The 18,566-nt window shown below is 61.7% G+C and overlaps 1 protein-coding gene across 1 annotated transcript in view; it reads right to left on the bottom strand.

Moving 5' to 3' along the window:
* The window catches only part of LOC119095230 (dynein heavy chain 3, axonemal), a 31,261-nt gene extending 13,705 nt beyond the window's left edge, over positions 1–17,556 (bottom strand). Inside the window, exons 1-18 of the mRNA XM_037218099.1 lie at positions 17,487–17,556; positions 16,959–17,158; positions 16,430–16,583; positions 15,233–15,316; positions 14,610–14,812; positions 14,222–14,316; positions 13,611–13,717; positions 10,360–10,459; positions 9,666–9,772; positions 8,767–8,881; positions 7,794–7,897; positions 6,406–6,500; positions 5,729–5,897; positions 4,095–4,288; positions 3,183–3,311; positions 2,531–2,604; positions 1,637–1,764; positions 107–245 (exon numbers count right to left, since the gene is read on the bottom strand). Of these exons, the coding sequence (XP_037073994.1) occupies positions 107–245; positions 1,637–1,764; positions 2,531–2,604; positions 3,183–3,311; positions 4,095–4,288; positions 5,729–5,897; positions 6,406–6,500; positions 7,794–7,897; positions 8,767–8,881; positions 9,666–9,772; positions 10,360–10,459; positions 13,611–13,717; positions 14,222–14,316; positions 14,610–14,812; positions 15,233–15,316; positions 16,430–16,583; positions 16,959–17,158; positions 17,487–17,534 (2,245 nt within the window). The 5' untranslated portion in view covers positions 17,535–17,556. The remainder of the gene's footprint in view (positions 1–106; positions 246–1,636; positions 1,765–2,530; positions 2,605–3,182; positions 3,312–4,094; positions 4,289–5,728; positions 5,898–6,405; positions 6,501–7,793; positions 7,898–8,766; positions 8,882–9,665; positions 9,773–10,359; positions 10,460–13,610; positions 13,718–14,221; positions 14,317–14,609; positions 14,813–15,232; positions 15,317–16,429; positions 16,584–16,958; positions 17,159–17,486) is intronic.
* Between the last annotated feature and the right edge of the window lie 1,010 nt (positions 17,557–18,566).

Genomic DNA, 18,566 nt, shown 5'->3' with positions numbered 1-18,566 from the left:
CCTTGGCCGGTGGTGCTGCACCAAGTGGACGTGGACGCACTCAAACTCCCCCAACGTGAGCCCAGCCGGCGTCTACGCGGCGGTACACTCGCGGCCAAAGACGCACCGATGAACCAGGGCACCGGCTGCAAGTTACGCCTGGCGATGGCCTCGTGCAGCGCGTCCAGGAGTACCTCGTAGTCCGGCTTGGGCAGCACCACGCCCGGGAACAGGTCGCTGATGATGCCGGCGAACAGCGGCACGTCCTTCCAACAGCATCATCCGTCAAGGAACGGCCGGTCTGGACGAATCAGGCCGCCAGCGCAACGCTGTTTGCGTCAAAACAACGATGACGGCGGCACTTTGCGTTTTGCGCAACACAACACAATGTCTTGCTTGCCAATCCGATTGCAGCCGTCACGAATAGGCCTCTTTTTACCATCTGAACCAGATCCCATTCAAGGTTACCGTTTTAATATAATCCAGCTAGGGAAGCGTGACTGAGTTGGCTGAAAGGACGTTTTTGCTACCTGTTAAAAGGGGGTGCTGAAATAACCACCTTGAAGTTCATCAGCGGGGCCTACATCCCTGCTTTCCTTGAGACCTATAACCCCCTAATTCCTGAGCCATACGCCCGTAAAGACGTGCAGACTATTTGGTGAAGACTATTTCAAGATTATTCGGGCGTGCATAATGCTGTAGAAACGTCATTCAGATCCTGCCCCTCATTTCGTCATGCAGCGCAACGGCCAAGAAGGAAATAATTGACAAATCATTCGTATTTGGCGTTTGTTAGCGTGATTTCCAAATGTAACGGCGCTGGTTGGCTCTCAGCCAATGTTGCGCAGGCTGTGCAAGATTCAATCACGAATCACTTTTCGTGTTAAATAACACAAGAAGTTGGACATCCTTCCTAGCTGTGACGGGAAAGACTTGCAATGGAATAACTTAAGAAAAGCGTCACAACAGAATACGTGAAAGCAAGTAAACAAATTTAAGCAACGAGTACGTATGCAAGAACACCACGAGAGACGGCCAAAGCACGAGCACAAAACGATGTTATGTTAATCAAACACCCCGCACGGCCACGGCCACATCTGAGGAGATTTAAGTACTACAAGTGAGTGCTTGTGTAGCAGCTTCGCACGGCCAGATTAACAGCAGCTCAGCGTCATACAAACATTGCATGACACAATCAAACAATGACGTATTGAAGAGCATATTCAATAAATAGGCAAATTGTCTTGCCTAAAATAGCCATTCCTAAGTAAAAGCATGCCAATAGTTACAAGTGAGCTTTTTGATAATTCTGAGGCTTGTTTTAGTATCTTCAAACATGATCTCCCCCAACCTTGAAAAGAGGATTAGGAGGCAGCACAAAGAAAACGAGGTTGAGATGGTACAAGCCACCTCAGTGGACGGCCTGGCTGGTTTCAACCCCGAGCAACAGCGTCACGTCATGGTTTAGCCCCCGCTCCAGCTGTCTGACTCCGCCGGGGAACAATGCTGGCAATTTCAGCACCACTGACCACCGCTGTCTTGTGTTGCTCCGCGCATGCTCGTGGGGAGAAGCCAGCAGCGAAGCACCAGCACCTACGCACCCTCGGAGCCGACGCCGCCGGAGCTGGGCGGGTGGCGGCCGGGCACGCTGACCTACCTGCGACAGGAACTTGGGCAGGTTGACGTCCTGGATGGCGCGCAGCACCAGCACCGACTCGTCGACGTCGGGCAGCTTGAGCTTGAGGTTGCCGGCCGCCGTCAGCACCGCCTTGACCGCCCGCATTCCTGGCGGAGAGGCGGCAGCACCACGGTCCACGGACAGCTCGGGCGCCTGCGCCGACCGGCCGCACACCCCCGGGACTGACCGGGCCGGTACTGCTGAGCAGCCGGCACAGTACTGGGGCTCGGGCGCCTGCGCCGACCGACCGCACACCCCCGGGACTGACCGAGGCGGCACTACTGAGCAGCCGGCACAGCACTGGGGCACGCCGTGTTCCCACCTGGCAGCCGGCGAGTCGCTGCGAGCATGCTGCTGACAAGATAGCTCTGGCGCCTATGCACTGTGTCTGTGTGACGGATAATCATGTGCTTGCTACAACCAGCACCACTCACTACAACTCACGAGCTGAAGGTGTTAACTGTGTAACTGAGCGAGTTCGTCTGGGCCCCGCTCAGCCGCCCTCAGTGTCAAAGCTGCTGGACATCACGGGAGCTAGAGCACGGCCCCAGCTGCCTGAGGCCAGCATTCTTGGTGCTGGGATGCATATACGCCATGCGCTGCTGCACGACATCGGGACATCCCATCCCATCCCACACCACAGTCGGCAAAACACGCATCACAGCTGTTGTTGGACTCTTTACTGCTCTACTCTACTACTCCTATCTCTACTACTCTACTCATACTACTACTCCCTATCTACTTCCATATATCTACTACTCCCTATATGAGAACTACTCCCATCCACACGGAGGCACCGCGGGGCGAGCCGCGCGGGCGCCCTCACACACGCCAGCTCTCGGCCCGGAGCTGCGCGGCGACGTCCGGCCTCACCGTAGTCGTAGTGGTGCTGCGAGGAGAGCTGTTCGGAGCACAGCCGGTACGTGTCCACGATCTTGCCAGCCAGGCTGGCGGCGCGGGCGGGGTCGGCGGGGTCAGCGGACAGCGGTCAGCGGCCGCCGGCGGCGGCGGCGGCGGCGGCGGCGGCGGCGGCGGCGGCGGCGGCTCGCGGGCCCCGGCCCGCCCTGGCCGCTCCAGCGGCACGGCCCGGCGCCGGGGCGCCCGCCGCGCCCGCCGCAGCACAGCTCCACCACAGGCGCCACGTGCCCCTCGGCCCACTCGGCAAGTGAGCGTAGGGTCGATTTCGGAATGGTCAGTACGGAGTTACGTGGATTTTCAGATGTCCAGACTAGTACTGCAGTCACTGGCTGAAAATATACCAACAGTGCGGTGTCATGGCCCAATCGCTTCCGGGTTCGGAAGTGATTGGGCCACGCCCGGAGCCCCCTGTTCCATACTCTGTATGGAACAGGGAGCTTCGATAACTACCCAATCAGCTGACGGCCATCGGGAGAGAGTGATCGCCGTCGCTGCCAAACATCACTGAGACCGTTCCCCCCCCCCCCCCCCAGCCTCTGGCGGTCATCGAGCATCCCCCATAAGCCTAGCACTCTGACGTTCGGCAAGGCCATCCTACAAGACCTACCCCCTGGCGGTCATGAAGCCGAACGAGTAGAGCGAGATCTCGCCGATCATGGCGTAGTCGGGCACCATCATGGCCACTGTCCGGAACAGCACCTTCAGGTTGTCGGGCAGCTCCTGTCGGCCGGCGTACCTGGACCAGGGCGACGGCCGGCGTCACTGACCGGCCTCCGCTCGCACTCGCTCGCACTCGCTCACACTCGCACACACTCCGTCACACTCGCTCATACTCGCTCACACTCGCTCATACTCGCTCATACTCGCTCACTCGCTCACACTCGCACATATTCGCCCGCACTCGCTCATGCTCGCTCGCTCACACTCGCTCACACCCGCTCACACTCGCATACACTCCCTCACACTCGCACATATTCGCCCACACTCGCTCACTCGCTCACACCTGCTCACACTGCCGTCCATCCCGCGGCACTGGCGCCAGGCAGACGCCGGTGGGCGCCGCACGAGGCCACACAGTCGGAGCACGCTGTGCGAACGGCGGAATGGGAGGCTTCTGACGCATGGTGGGTCACGGGAGGGAACGGACAGGTCATGGTGAGACGACCGACCACTGACTGATAGGAAGGATGCGCCAGGAGCTCAAGAATGAATCTATGGACCCGGATCTGTGGATCCGGATCTGTGGACTGGAACCTGTGTGCCTGTATCTATGTATATGTATCTATGGGTATATAACCTGGATCCAGATCCATAGTGTGGATCTAAAAAAGGGTGATCTATGAATGTACGGATCTCTGGTCCCATAGTCTTCCGGGCTCCGACCCTGGCTCCTGAAGCTGGTCTCAGTGACACAGCCCTCCACACACTGCCAGCCCACCCCGCGCTCACCGCGCACTAACCCCCCACCCAGCAGGTGGCCGCGGCCAGCCGCGCGCCCACGGCCTCCGGTTTTACCCACCCGGGATTCATGGTGATGAAGATGCAGCAGGTGGGGTTGAGCACGAGCTCGGTGCCCTCGAAGATGAACTTCTTCATGTGCGCCACGATCGCCTGCTGGATACAGTGGATCTGCTGCGCCACCACCGACAGCACCTCCAGCTCGATGCGGTTGAACTCGTCGAAGCAGGCCCAGGCGCCGGCCTGGGCCAGGCCCTGTCGGCGGCGGCGGCGGCGCTGGTGAGCGGGGGGCGGGGCATGCTCTGCCGGTGCGGGGATGCCGGACGCTCGAGAGTGCGCACGGCGAGCTGTCATGTGCCGGCTCGGACGGGGAGTCACGGCGTCAGAGGTTTGTTCACGCGAGGACAGGGAACGGGGACGCGGGAGCTGGACGGGACATCTCCGGGATGCACAGCTTCACAGCCGACGCGTCCAAATACGACGATGCGTCGATTTGCGACGTCGGCTGTCGGGATCGCGGGGTCGGAAAGACAATACAAACGGTGGAAGCGTGGCTCGATGTTATCGCGGTGAGGAGACAAAACAGTGCGATATTGCGTGGCCGGTTTAAATTAACGGAGACCGCGGGATAACGGCACTCCAATTGGGGGCCAAAACACAGAGCGCTGAACCTCTAGATGCTTCCGTTTCTTTTAGTTTTGTAGCGTCCGACACTGGGTTACGTAGATCCGAGCAGCACAGAAGCTACGCCGATATAGGCCAACAGCAGCGACCACAGCCTCAGCCCGCACCTCGTACCCCGCTCCACAGCCTCAACCCGCACCCCACACCCGGCTTCACAGCCCCAGTTCGCACCCCACACCCCGCTCCACAGCCACAGCCCGCGCCCCACACCCCGCTCCGTAGCCTCAGCCAGCACCCCACACTTCGCTCCACAGTCTCAGCCCGCACCCCACACCCGGCTTCACGGCCCCAGTTCGCACCCAACACCCCGCTCCACAGCCTCAGCCCGCACCCCACACCCCGCTACACAGCCTCAGCCAGCACCCCACACCCCGCTCCGCAGCCTCAGCCCGCACCCCACACCCGGCTTCACAGCCCCAGCTCGCACCCCACACCCCGCTCCGTAGCCTCAGCCCGCGCCCCACAACCCGCTCCGTAGCCTCAGCCAGCACCCCACACTTGGCTCCACAGTCTCAGCCCGCACCCCACACCCCGCTCCACAGCCTCAGCCAGCACCTCGCACCCCGCTCCACAGCCTCAGCCCGCACCTCACACCCCACTCCACAGCCTCAGCCCGCACCTCACACCCCGCTCTACAGCCTCAGCCCGCACCTCACACCCAGCTCCACAGCCTCAGCCCGCACCTCACACCCCACTACACAGCCTCAGCCCGCACCTCGCGTCCCACTCCACAGCCTCAGCCCGCACCCCACACCCCGCTTCACAGCCCCAGTCCGCACCTCACGCCCCACTCTACGACCGCCGGCCGACAAGCTTATCAAAATCAACATCACATATAACTTATCGACACCGCACATCATTGCAAACGGCCCATACAAGCCCCAGGGCAGACGACGACAACTGGCCGTTGTCTTGCGCGTCATCGGTTTGCTATTGGCAGCACCTGTCACGACAGCCGCTCCGCCTCGGCACAGCGCCTGCCCGCCCCAGCGCAGGCGCACAGGGCCTCACCTTGAAGAACTTGCCCATGGCGCGGTAGTCCAGCCCGTCCGAGCAGTTGAACACCACGCACTGCTTGGCCATGGCCTTGGCCAGGTCCTTGGTGGTCTCGGTCTTGCCGGTGCCGGCCGGGCCCTCCGGCGCGCCGCCCAGGTTCAGCTTCAGCGCCCCCATCAGCGTGCTGGCCACGGAGGCGGCGTCAGGCACACGCCCTGCCGTAGCACAGCCGGCCGCCGCGCCACCCGACAGAGGCAGCGCCACCTCTCGCCGACCCGACGCGTCGAAGCCTGGCTGGATCACCGTTCTGGAGGGCCCGGCAGACTCGGCCGCATGCAGCATTGCCTCGCGTAGTGCCGGAGCCAGAGTTTAAGCTACGTATCGCTTGCTCACCACTGTTTGACAGATAGGCGATCGGTTGCATTTGAGAGGAGATTTGTCTGACCATGTTCGGCGCATATGCTGACAGAGGCGGCCACCTAGCCGTATCCGTGATGGCAGGCAAAGATGCCACTCATGACAACCAGACCGAATCCAGCGACGGCGCATCTGCACATGCCGACAACGTACCAACACACCCATACAGACACGCGCACGCGCACACGCACACACACGCACACACCCACACGAGGCAACACACCCGAGCAGCGGCGGGGCGCCGCGTACTGGCGGCGGCGCCGTCCTTGCCGTACCGGTAGCAGCGGTCGGTGAGAGGCGTGATGACGAGCCGGGCCGAGTTGCCCAGGTACTCGAACCCATACGCCAGGTCCGTGGTCATCATCCGCACCTGTGGCCGGCGGCCGGGTCACCACGGTGGCGCGCGGACGGGCGCCCGCCGACCCCGGCAGCGCGCAGTGCAGCTGGGCGCGCGCCCGTCGCCGGTCACTGGTCACCAGCCGCCGGTCACGGGTCACTAATGTCACTAGTCACTAGTCATCAGCCACTAAACCGTCATCACCCGTCAGTCATCCGTCACCAGTCATCATTCATCATTCACCTGTCCGTTGTCGCCAGTCATAAGCAGCGCTGTTATTATATACTAAATTATTGAATATCAGTCAGTTATCCGCTACCAGCTGCCATCATTAGCTAACAGTTAACTCGGCGTTCGCGAGCCGATGGTAATAGTTACCAGCAGTCATCAGTGATATGTTACCAGCAGTCATCAGTCACATGTTACCGGTCGCTATTGTGGTTAGCAACTATCATTTCGAGTCAGTAGTCATCAATCATTCGCAGTCACGGGTCATCTGTTACCATCCGCTATCACCAGCTGGTCACTGCTCACCAGTCATCACTCACGAGTCAATGGTCACAAAGGTCATGAGTTGTCCGCTCATAAGCCGCCATCATCCGTAACCAGTCATCATTTATTATTCAAGACTCAGTCAAGTTATTCAGGTTACAGGTCACCAACAGCCAGCAGCCATTCGTCGCCATTTCCTGCGATCCGCTGCCAACGGCGGCCATCTCGAGCTAACGACCAGCAGTGACCAGCAGTCGGTGACCGGACCAGCAGTGACCAGCAGTCGGTGACCGGACCAGCAGTGACCAGCAGTCGGTGACCGGACCAGCAGTGACCAGCAGTCGGTGACCGGACCAGCAGTGACCAGCAGTCGGTGACCGGACCAGCAGTGACCAGCAGTCCGTGACCGGACCAGCAGTGACCAGCAGTCGGTGACCGGACCAGCAGTGACCAGCAGTCGGTGACCGGACCAGCAGTGACCAGCAGTCGGTGACCGGACCAGCAGCGGCCAGCGGTGCGGTGACCGGACCAGCAGCGGCCAGCGGTGCGGTGACCGGACCAGCAGCGACCAGCAGTCCGTGACCGGACCAGCAGTGACCAGCAGTCGGTGACCGGACCAGCAGTGACCAGCAGTCGGTGACCGGACCAGCAGCGACCAGCGGTGCGGTGACCGGACCAGCAGTGACCAGCGGTGCAGTGACCGGACCAGCAGCGACCAGCAGTCCGTGACCGGACCAGCAGTGACCAGTGGTGCGGTGACCACACCAGCAGTGACCCAGCGGTGCAGTGACCGGACCAGCAGTGACCAGCGGTGCAGTCACCAGCCCGCCTCACCCGGATCGACTGCTGTTCCCAGTAGTAGCGCAGCTGGGCGATCCAGTTGAAGTCGAGCGGTGACGTCACGCGCTCCTCCTTCAGCTGCAGCACCACGTCCCGCGCTGCCGGCACAGCCCACGGTCAGCACGTCCCGCGCTGCCGACACAGCCCACGGTCAGCACGTCCCGCGCTGGCGGCACAGCCCACGGTCAGCACGTCCCGCGCTGGCGGCACAGCCCACGGTCAGCACGTCCCGCGCTGGCGGCACAGCCCACGGTCAGCACGTCCCGCGCTGCCGACACAGCCCACGGTCAGCACGTCCCGCGGTGGCGGCACAGCCCACGGTCAGCACGGAGGCCATCGGTGACGATCCTCCGCTTCCTCGCCGCGTTGTAGGTGCCATGTCTTCCTTCCGCCATCACTTCCCCAGCATGCTGAATATAGCGGCGCAGCGAGGAGACCATACAGCGAGCGGGCCAACCCCACACAGTGAGTGGGCTTGTACGGCTAGACAGCCACCTCACCCCCCCCCCCCCCTCCACACACACACATACGCACAGCGGGTGAGGTCTGTCCTATATAGCGAGTGAGCCCCTGCCCTATCCGACTAGCGAGTTTGTTCCACGCAGCGAGTGAGCCTGTTCATCACAGCAGCCGGTGCCCACGTCAGTTCGGGCGCCGTGCCAGTCATCCACCGGTCCACGTCATCCCCGCCCACTGCGGCCGTCCTTCCACTGCCGCCGCACTCCCCACCACCCCACCTCACATCCGCCCGCTCCACCGCACCGAAGCGGCCGGAGCGGCCGGAGCGGCCAGAGCGGCCAGAGCGGCCAGAGCGGCCAGAGCGGCCAGAGCGTCCAGAGCGTCCAGAGCGGCCAGAGCGGCCAGAGCGGCCAGAGCGGCCAGAGCGGCCAGAGCGACCGGAGCGGGCGGAGCGGCCGGAGCGGCCAGAGCGTCCAGAGCGTCCAGAGCGGCCGGCACCGGCCCATACCGTGCACGTCGATGACGATGAGTGCTCCGAGCGAGACCCTGTGCCCCGGCTCCAGCTTGCCCCGCACCAGCGCCACCGTCCCGTCGATCTGGCCGTTACACGTCTCCAGGTAGCGCTGCCGGCGGCGGCGGCGGAGCGTCAGGCGGCGCCGGCATCACCGGGGCGGCGGCGCCGACTGGCTGGCGTGTGTGTGTGTGTGATGATCAGGCTGTGCGCAGGGGAAAGCTGCTGGTTGCGGCTGACGTAGCCGCCAAAGCCAGGTCAGGCCCGTAACGCGGCTGTGGTATAACGGAAGTGGTGCAGATGAGGAGCTCACGTGGTCAGCCCGCTCTGTGTCCGATTTTCGCAATCCTGGAACTCGCAAAACCACCTGAGCTGCTCAAAAAGACTCATTTCCGAATACACGGGGAACCCCGCCACCGCGTCACCGTTTGAGAACACCATACAGCTTCCCCAGCAGAACTGTTCGACCGCTTTACAGGAACATGAGCCCACGGGTCAGGGACGATCACCAGTCACTGAGAACATCGCGTTACCGCACGAGGGTGTCATGAGACCATGCGGCAACCTCAAGCGACACCAAGAGACCACAAGAAACCACAGAGACCACAGGACCACATATCTGTGCCAGAAGACCGCACGACCGCAGACCAGCCGGCGGACCGGGCAGACCAGCCGGCGGACCGGGCGGACCAGCCCGCGGACCGGGCGGACCAGCCGGTAGACCGGGCAGACCAGCCGGTGGACCGGGCGGACCAGCCGGCGGACCGGCCGGACCAGCCGGCGGACCGGGCAGACCAGCCGGCGGACCGGGCAGACCAGCCGGCGGACCAGGCAGACCAGCCAGCAGACCGGTGGCCGCGCCTGGGCCGCGCCCCGCTGCGGCAGTGCCTGCCCACCTCCAGGCCGCCCTGCGTCTGGATGGCCTCGGTGACCTCGGTGGTCCAGTGAATCTGGCTGCCGCACAGCACGATCTGCCCCGGCCACTCCAGCACCCACTGCTCCCCTGGCGGCACAGGCACGCGCCCGCGAGCGACGGTCAGTGTCACACGGCCACCAGATGCCTCCCTCTCTGGAGGAGCCTCGGGGTGGTGTGAGCCGTTACCAGGAAGGTCGGTACCACGAACAGCCGTATGCGTCACACGCTGGCCCGCTGTCTGATGATGCTTTGCGGCAAACACTTCGCAAAAGCTTGCGTGGAAGCCAACATGCTGAGGCCTGCTAAGCACGGGTTGTTGGATGCACCTTAAACCCAGTACTTCAGCACATTAAGGGATGTTGCCGTCATCATTTTCGCCTGACAGAACCGTCAAAAGCCTTTGTATATCCGTCGCACCAAAGTGCAAATGCTGCAGTTGAAACACAAGGTCGGGGGACCACAACACGCGGCACGCGGGGACGCAGCCGGCGCCCCCTCGCTCGCGACATCAGCGAACCATGACCACCCACAGCCAGTCACCGTCGCCGCCGGAGGCTTCACACTGGGCCCCGGCTGAGCAGGGTCCGAGCTCGCCAGCCGGGGCGGCGGGCCGCGCGCCGCGTGCCGCCGAGACACGCGGGATCTGTCCCCGGCCGGGGTGGGCCCGTACTCACGCGGCGTCTTCAGATAGCTTTGGACGGCCCGCTCGGCCACGTCCCGCAGTGACACCATCATCTGCTGCTCCACCTGCGACAGCCACTTCTCCACCATGCCCTGCCGCGTCGGGTCAGGTCAGGTCAAATCAGGTCGGGTCAGGCCCTGCACGCAGCTGACGTCATGCGCAGGTCCGTAGCGTGCGGTTCGTGTCAGGCCCAGCGATGGTCAGGCCAGGCCACGTCAGGTCAGGTCAGGTCTGCACGGAAGGCCCTGTCAAGTTGGATCTGGCTGACTTACTCTGCCACGTGATGGGGGTAATGCCAGGTCACGTTTAGCCCAGGTCAAGTCCAGCCCTTGTCTCGTACAGGCCTCACTAGCATAGGTCACATCAAGTTCGCGACGGGTACAGCCATACCGCGCGCAGCCCAGGTCAAACATCGCACAGATCAGGTCACTTCGAGTCATGACAGGTCGGGTCAGGCGCCATTCACTTCGGCTGAGGTCAGCTCAGGTCGTCAGGTGCCGCTCGGGTCAGGTCAGCACAGGTCAAGTCACGTGCGACGCTGGTGCTGGGCGGAGCCCGTCACGATTTTTGTCACGTCACGCCCGTCACGCTTACAAAACATCACGTTTCGTGGGTCACAGCTCCTGGGGTGAGTCGGCCACCACAGGAGCCGACCAAGGGGCCGCGGTGGGGACGGATGCCGACGCCGGAAAGCACAGCGAGCAGTGACGGCTGTCCCAGATGGGAAAATGCTGAGCACCATATCGTGACGGACAGAAGCTGGGCAGGCTGCCTGTTTGACTCGCCATGCCAGGCAGACGTGAGTCAGGTTTACCCGTACAACAGGCGCGCCGCACGTGCGCGACAACCGTCACCAGGTTTACCCGTACAACAGGCGCGCTGCACGTGCGAGACAACCGTCACCAGGTTTACCCGTACAACAGGCGCGCTGCACGTGCGCGACAACCGTCACCAGGTTTACCCGTACAACAGGCGCGCTGCACGTGCGAGACAACCGTCACCAGGTTTACTCGTACAACAGGCGCGCCGCACGTGCGCGACAACCGTCACCAGGTTTACCCGTACAACAGGCGCACCGCACGTGCGGGACAACCGTCAACATTGCCAGCGCGAGCTAACAGCACTCGTTGACCCTGTCCGTTCGCGCGTCCACGTCCAAAAATTGTCGGCTTTCCTCCCCAAGGAGCTGCGTGGACTGGACCTCAGGCGGTGGATGTGACGGAGGGCCGTTGGTTTAGCATTGGTTGACGGATTACAAAAGCGCAAATGTCGAATCAATTTAGCGATGAAGCGTTCGGTGATTAGTTTAGTTGACAAAGCTGAAAGCCTCAGGACAGAGAAGACGGAAGCGGGGTTAGCATCATCGCTTGAGGAACAGGCAAAGCACAGCGGCACACGGAGGACGTTATCGGCTACTGTGCAATCGCTGTTGATAAGGCTGCGGCTGCCTCGCTGAAATTCATCGCGAAGAGGCGCACACAAGGCATCGTAAGATGCTACAGGAACAGAAAGAACAGAAGCTCGGACATGAGCGCATGAAGGAATTTATATATGAGCAAAATCATGAAATTAGCCGTATTGGCTTGCGATTTTATACGGCGCTACTACGACCTGGACTGAAAGCAAGAGAAAATCAGCTTTATTTAGCATCTTTGTGATTGACAAGGGGCTAATTCGGACCCCTGTCTTTAAGCGCGTCCGATGCCTACGTTGCCTTTAGTTTATCGCGTCTGCCGGTTCTCCTGTTTATCGTTTATCACGCGCTGCACCCCATGCAGTTTGTATGGCATTTATTCACGCTTGGCGTGTGTTACCTCTCTGGACATCTTCCCGCGCTGAAAAAGGCCGGGATAAGCAGTGAATGGGAGCGAAGACGACCGGCCGCCCAACGACCGGCCAAGGCCTTCACGAACATGTCCAACTTCAGACAAGTGTGTGTAACAGCAGTTCCCACGCTTCGCATTACACCGGCCAGCTTTGGAGCCAGCTTACTAGTCAAGAGATGGACTGCGCTTGGTACTGAGCAGGCACACTCGTTAAACGGCACTTACAGACTATCGACCGTGAGTAACCCGTAGGCGTCAAGGTCAGTCCGCACCTGAGCTAGACTCAACAGAGGCAAGGGCCCCGAATCATATCTGGATGCCTTCTGCAAACCCCTAACTGCAGCGTCCTGACGTCACGGGCATCCCCAAGTGGATGCGAGAGGGTTCATCCAGAAGCTTGGAAGCGCTGCCATGAACTCACCCAAAATCGGGCAGCGCCTTCTGTGAGGGTGCAAACACCACGGGAACATTGGCCCACAGATAAAGCAAAGAATGACATATCCCAATCTACCTTCATAGACAAACTGCACAGGCCTGGACTATCAGCCGCACCGAGGAAACACTGGGGAGCTCATGAGCTCAACCGCCACCAGCTGGCCTAGAACAACTGTTTCAGCGGCTGCTGCAGCTGCTGCTGCTCCAACTGCAAACATGCTAAACAGACCGCCTAGGGAAGGTGACCACAGAAGATATAACGCTGAAAGCACCATCCATTTCTGGAACTTACATCACTCATGCTCGTACAATGGGTTTTTGCGCACTACGTTACGCACCCCGCACAAAACAACGTGTGGGTGCTCAACCATGGCCTGCGGCCCCGATACCTCCACCCAGCCCGGGGCACGCCGCGCCATCTCTCGTATCCCCCCCCCCCCCCTCGAGTCCGACTGATCGTGCCGCTCCGCCGGCGGGACGGGCGGGGGCACGGCCCTGCGGCGACTGCGGGGACGGCCGCCCCGTCGGCAGGGGGGGGGGGGGGGCGGTCTTCAGACAGCCCGCCGGCACCTTACCTCCATCTGGCGGCGGCGGCATGAGGCGAGACGACACCGGTCAGTGGACAGGCGGGTACACGGCGGCTTACCATTCTACCTCACCGATCGCCACTGGACACGCCGCGTTTGTGCTATCTGGCTCACCCCGGCTGAGGGAACTACTGTACGAGCGCTACAAGGCTCACCCTGCGCGCCGCGGAGCAAACTGTGAGCTGGCTCCCAAGCTGTCAGCGGCAACGGCAGGCGGACGCCCGCCCAGATCTGACTCCAGCCACGGACCGTCCCAACGTCAAGCGGGTACACGACTAGCACCCGCTGCACAGCCACCGCCCGAGTGCGGACCACCCCTGCGGTGGGACAGATCGGCCGGCCGGCACCAGGTCCACAGAGCGCGCCACCCTCCGGCCGCCGGCGCCAGCACCGACCCGCGCGTCTGCCGGCCGGATGGCGGTGCTGAGCGGCACTTCCTCCTTCTCCGTCGAGATCATGGCTACGATCAGCATGTCGTCAGTGAACCGCAGCCGGTGGATGCCTGGAGAGGGCGGGGGTCGGTCACTCGGCAGGCCAGGTCAGGTCACAGAGGGCCGGGATTGGTCACCCACAGACAAGGTCAGGTCACAGAGGGAGGTCTGGTGAGGGCGGGGTTCGGTCACCCGGCAGGCCAGGTCAGGTCACAGAGGACCGGATCGGTCACCCACAGATGAGGTCAGATCACAGTGGGCAGATGAGATGCCAGGCTGCATGAAACAACGATTATCTATCCAAACTATTTCTAACCTACGCCCAAATCACGATGCATCCATCATGTGCAACATTCACGCACGTTCTCCTTCTTACACGTGCATCCAGATCACCTTGCATATCTTACAAAGCTAAAGCCAGCACTGCCGCTGCCCCGGTCTTTACGGACACCAGCTGGAAAGCAAATGTATCGATCCAAGACACTATGAGCATGTCCTCGGAGCATTGTAACGCCTTGAGGCGTGCTTCAGTGGCGCCAGATGGCCTGTTCCATTGACATCTGTGCTGGACGCACCCTCGAAACACTTCTTCAGATGAGGCTGCACGCGCAGCGGGTCCTTGGTCTCGGCCAGAATCTCCAGCAGTTCATCATTAGACAGGAAGAAGAACCTGCAGAGCAAACAAACTCGTGTGAGCCACATACGGAGGACACCGCCGCCATCGCCGCCGCCGCCGCCGCCGCCGCCGCCGCCGCACACAGCAGCACCCGGATCGGATACAGCTCGGATTCGGATTCGGATTCGGCTTCGGATTCGGATTCACTCGTCACCGGCTGCGCGGTGACCTTCGCTCCGCCACGAGGTGGCAGCAGCCGAGCTGTGTGCATCAAGGCAAGAGCGGCAGCTGGATCGACCCCCACCGGCGCTCACCGCAGCGGCAGCCTCGTCTACGAGCATGCTCACCGCGGGAAGAAGAGCCGCTTCTTCTCCAGGTAGTCGTTGAGCCCCTTCTGGATCTCCTCCAGCAGGCGGTTGGCGTCGTTGAGCCGCTCCAGCATTTGGTCCTGGTCGGTGGCCGCCAGGGCGTGCGCGTCCACCACCGCCTTCCCCATCACGTCCCGCCAGATCCGGTCCACCCGCACGAACTTCTTCCCCTCGGCCGGCATCTGCAGCCGGACGGGCGGGTTAGCCGGGCCGGGACGTGACGCTGAGCGCTTGTTCCGTGCCGCTCAGGTCACCGAGGCTAGTCGGCGGGTCGGACCACATTTCATGGCGGCCAAGTCTGAGATTTCGGCAGCGCGGTGAAGCGCGCTGAAGATGGAACTGCGAATTGATTTACCAATCAAGCAATAAGACTATACGTGCATCACTACACTTTGATAGACGCATGGAGCCCAATGTGTCCCTCCAATGAGGATTCGGCGAACACCGCTACTCGTTAGACCGGGACACAAGACGAGACCCCGCGCCGGACATGAAGCGACATTATCTGCGATCTTCCACGGCGTCGCGCCAAATCCGGTCAACGGCCGTGACAGCCTACCAGAAGCGCGCCAAGCTCCCAGCTCGGAGAGCGCTGTCCGCACCTGTTTGACGATGTCCTCGGAGCCGAAGATGGGCTCCAGGTAGAGCCAGGTGGCCTGCACTTTCAGCCAGGCGTCCAGGATGTCCTGGCGGTGCGCAGGAGCACTGTTAGTGGCAGAGCTCACCAGCAGATGGCGCGCCGGACGCCAGCACAGGGCGTTGTCGCGGCCGCGCGCAACGGACGGCACGAAGGGAGCACCAGAGGTACCCATCAGACGATCACCAGATGTACCCACCAGAGGACCACCACAGGTACCCACCAGAAAAGCGGAGACAGATATAAGGGTGAGGCGCCTCCGCCACAGAGACCGAGGAACATGACAACCACCTGTCCTGACCCGACTTGACCTGACCTGTCTCCAGATCAGAGGAGACGGTGCGGTGCCTGGCATTGTTTCACGAGGGACCAGAATATGCTCCTGTTTAGCAACAGGAGTTGGGCAGCCAAATCGCTGGTCGACAAGTCCTCGTAGTCCCTCCTCATGTTATCTCACCGAGCCGGGTGCTGTCTGGCCCAGCCTCGCAATAAGCGGCCCGGCGGGATCACGCCGGCGTGCTACCATAAAACACTTGCGCCTCATACTATAACACTAAGCATCCTGTATTAATTAGTGTTTTAAGTGCGCCGGGCCGGGCCCATGTGAATAGCCAGCATTCAGCGTTAAACAGCTGAGTGAAACGGAACACCCTGTGCGGGTTGAATACAGCATCGCTCGGCCATGTGGTCGCTATTTTGGCGTGGTCCATATCATAATGGTGGTGACCGTGCAACGGTCCATCTCACACAAACCCTGACCGCTGCGGGCGGAGGTCGCGCCAGATGAGGCTACGGCACGCCGCTGGCGCCCGGTGCGCGCGCTACCGCCTGCCAAACTCCCTCCCTCCCTGCCTCCCTGCCTCCCTGCCTCGCTCCCTCGCTCCCTCGCTCCCTCGCTCCTTCGCTCCCTGCCTCGCTGCCTCGCTGCCTCGCTGCCTCCCTGTCTCTCTGCCTCCCTGTCTCTCTGCCTCCCTGCCTCCCTGCCTCTCTGCCTCTCTGTCTGCCTGCCTCTCTGTCTCACTGCCTCACTGCCTCTCTGCCTCCCTGCCTCCCTGCCTCACTGCCTCCCTGCCTCTCTGCCTCTCTGCCTCCCTGCCTCTCTGCCTCCCTGCCTCCCTGCCTCCCTGCCTCCCTGCCTCCCTGCTTCCTTCTTTCCCCTCACCTGCATCCGCACGAGCTTCTCCTCCCAGGCGCGCATCTCAGCCTCGAACGGCTTGACGTACGGCGAGCCGCGCATGGTCTGCGCCTTGACGATATGGTCGTCCAGCAGCGCCTGTATGTCGTCCACCGCCGACAGGATGCTCACGCCCGTGTCTCTGGCGCACGCCGGGTGAAAGGTCAGCTGGGATCGGCGCCAGCGCCACAGCTCAGGCTCCAGTTCCCGGGGACTCAATCCCGTGTCTTTTGTCGCGCAGCCGGACTGTCATACGCATTGCTGTGTAGGTCGGTATGCATGCCTCTGTTGACCGATTGTTTACTTGTGTAAAGATCAACTATCGTGTCATGCCGCCTTAGGAAGGCTTCTGATGCGAAATGGAAACAACGCATATATTCCTTCTATCCTTGGTTCGGCACGCGTCCTTAGTGCTTCTTACAACAAACACCCCAAACGGAACGAACTCCAGAACAGCAAAAGCTGGCGCAGCCTTGCCCACCATCCGCGCCGCGGCCGGGCCGACGTCCGGGCGCACCTGTACGGGATGAACTCGAAGAGCACGTCCGTCCAGTCGTCCGTCATCTTGCGCAGGGCGCGCTCCAGGCCGTACTCCTTGCTGGCTGACACGCCGATCTCCTCCAGCACCTTGACGTACTTCTGCACGCCCAGTTCGATCATCTGCGCCAGCGAGGCCTCCGGCGGCGGCTGGATGCTGAAGCCCAGCGCTTCTGACATCTGGCGGCGGCCGTAAAAGCTGCAGTTGCGGCGGCGGTCGGCAGGGGCGAGGGCGGGAGCGAAAGTACAAAATGTGAAACTCGGGCTAGCATCAGTGTCAAACCTGGACGGCAACAGTCAGCAGGAACACACCGCACATAGACGCTGCTACAAGAGAAGCTGCAGAGGACAGGCCAGAGCTTCAGTCAGGAAAACGAAGGAAGCGAAGCCGCTAGCAGATATAGCGCACAAACAGCCGAGCACGCATCATGCCACACGCACGCCCGCACGCACGCACGCACCCGCATACCGGCCGTCTGCCGCCGTCCACACCTGTCGTCACCCTCACCTCCTCCCAGTGCCGGTCTCGGATGCCCGGATTGCAGATGCAGTGCATGACAGGTATGAACTGCTTGAACTTCTCCACCTTGAGGCGGACTGTCTCGGCCACGCGGCGCGGTCCAGGCGTGTCGATGAACGCCTTGCCCAGCTTGTAGAGCACGCGCCACATGTTCTCGACGTCCTCCTCGGCCGCCAGCGAATCGATGCCGCGGAACGGGCCTGGGCGGGAGGGATCACGTGCGGAGGTCAGCCACGGGTTACAGGTCAGTCTCAGGGCAGAGGTCGACGGCGTCACCAGACAGGGGTCAGCTACAGGGCAGAGGTCAGTCATGGGACAAAGGTCAGTCACGGGACAGAGGTCATCACACGACAGTCACAGGACGGATGTCCGCCACAGGACAGAGGTCAGCCAGGGGTCAGAGATCAGGGACAGGCGTCAGGGTCATACTCGGCTCGTGGTCTTCGACAGGGGCCAGTCACAACCCGAGGCCAGACCTAGAACGGTGTGTGCAAGTATCCGCCGGCTACAGCTACGGCCAAACACAGAACGGGGCGATCAGGAGGGGCGGGGTCCGGTTCAAAAGGCAGGAGTATGAGGCCAGGAGAACATGGCCAGGGCTTCTGTTGTAGTCAAGGCGAGTCATAATAAGTTGACATCATATCAGTCATATCGCGTTAGTCAGGCAGCTGATTATCGGTAGAAGTCCGTTCGATTCACAGCCAAGTCACTGTCAAGTCATGTTTAAAAAGTGACTGCCATGGACAGCGTGACCTCTCTCACACACACGCACGCACGCACGCACGCACGCACGCACGCACGCACGCACGCACGCCCACGCCCGCGCCCGCGCCCGCGCCCACGCCCACGCCCACGCCCACGCCCACGCCCACGCCCACGCCCACGCCCACGCCCACGCCCACGCCCACTCCCACGTATATATATATATATATATATATATATATATATATATATATATCAGGAGTCTGTCAGTTCTCTACAGCAGAGAAATGACTGAGCCAGCAGGTCTCAGCTCTCAGCCCACCGCCAGGAACCCTCCCCCCTCGCATGGCAGCCCTTCACGCCAGA

This window comes from Pollicipes pollicipes, unplaced genomic scaffold (genome assembly GCF_011947565.3).
Source record: "Pollicipes pollicipes isolate AB1234 unplaced genomic scaffold, Ppol_2.1 Scaffold_4219;HRSCAF=4965_pilon_pilon_pilon, whole genome shotgun sequence".
Taxonomy (NCBI): Eukaryota; Metazoa; Arthropoda; class Thecostraca; order Pollicipedomorpha; family Pollicipedidae; genus Pollicipes; species Pollicipes pollicipes.
This window is presented reverse-complemented; position numbering and strand designations above follow the sequence as displayed.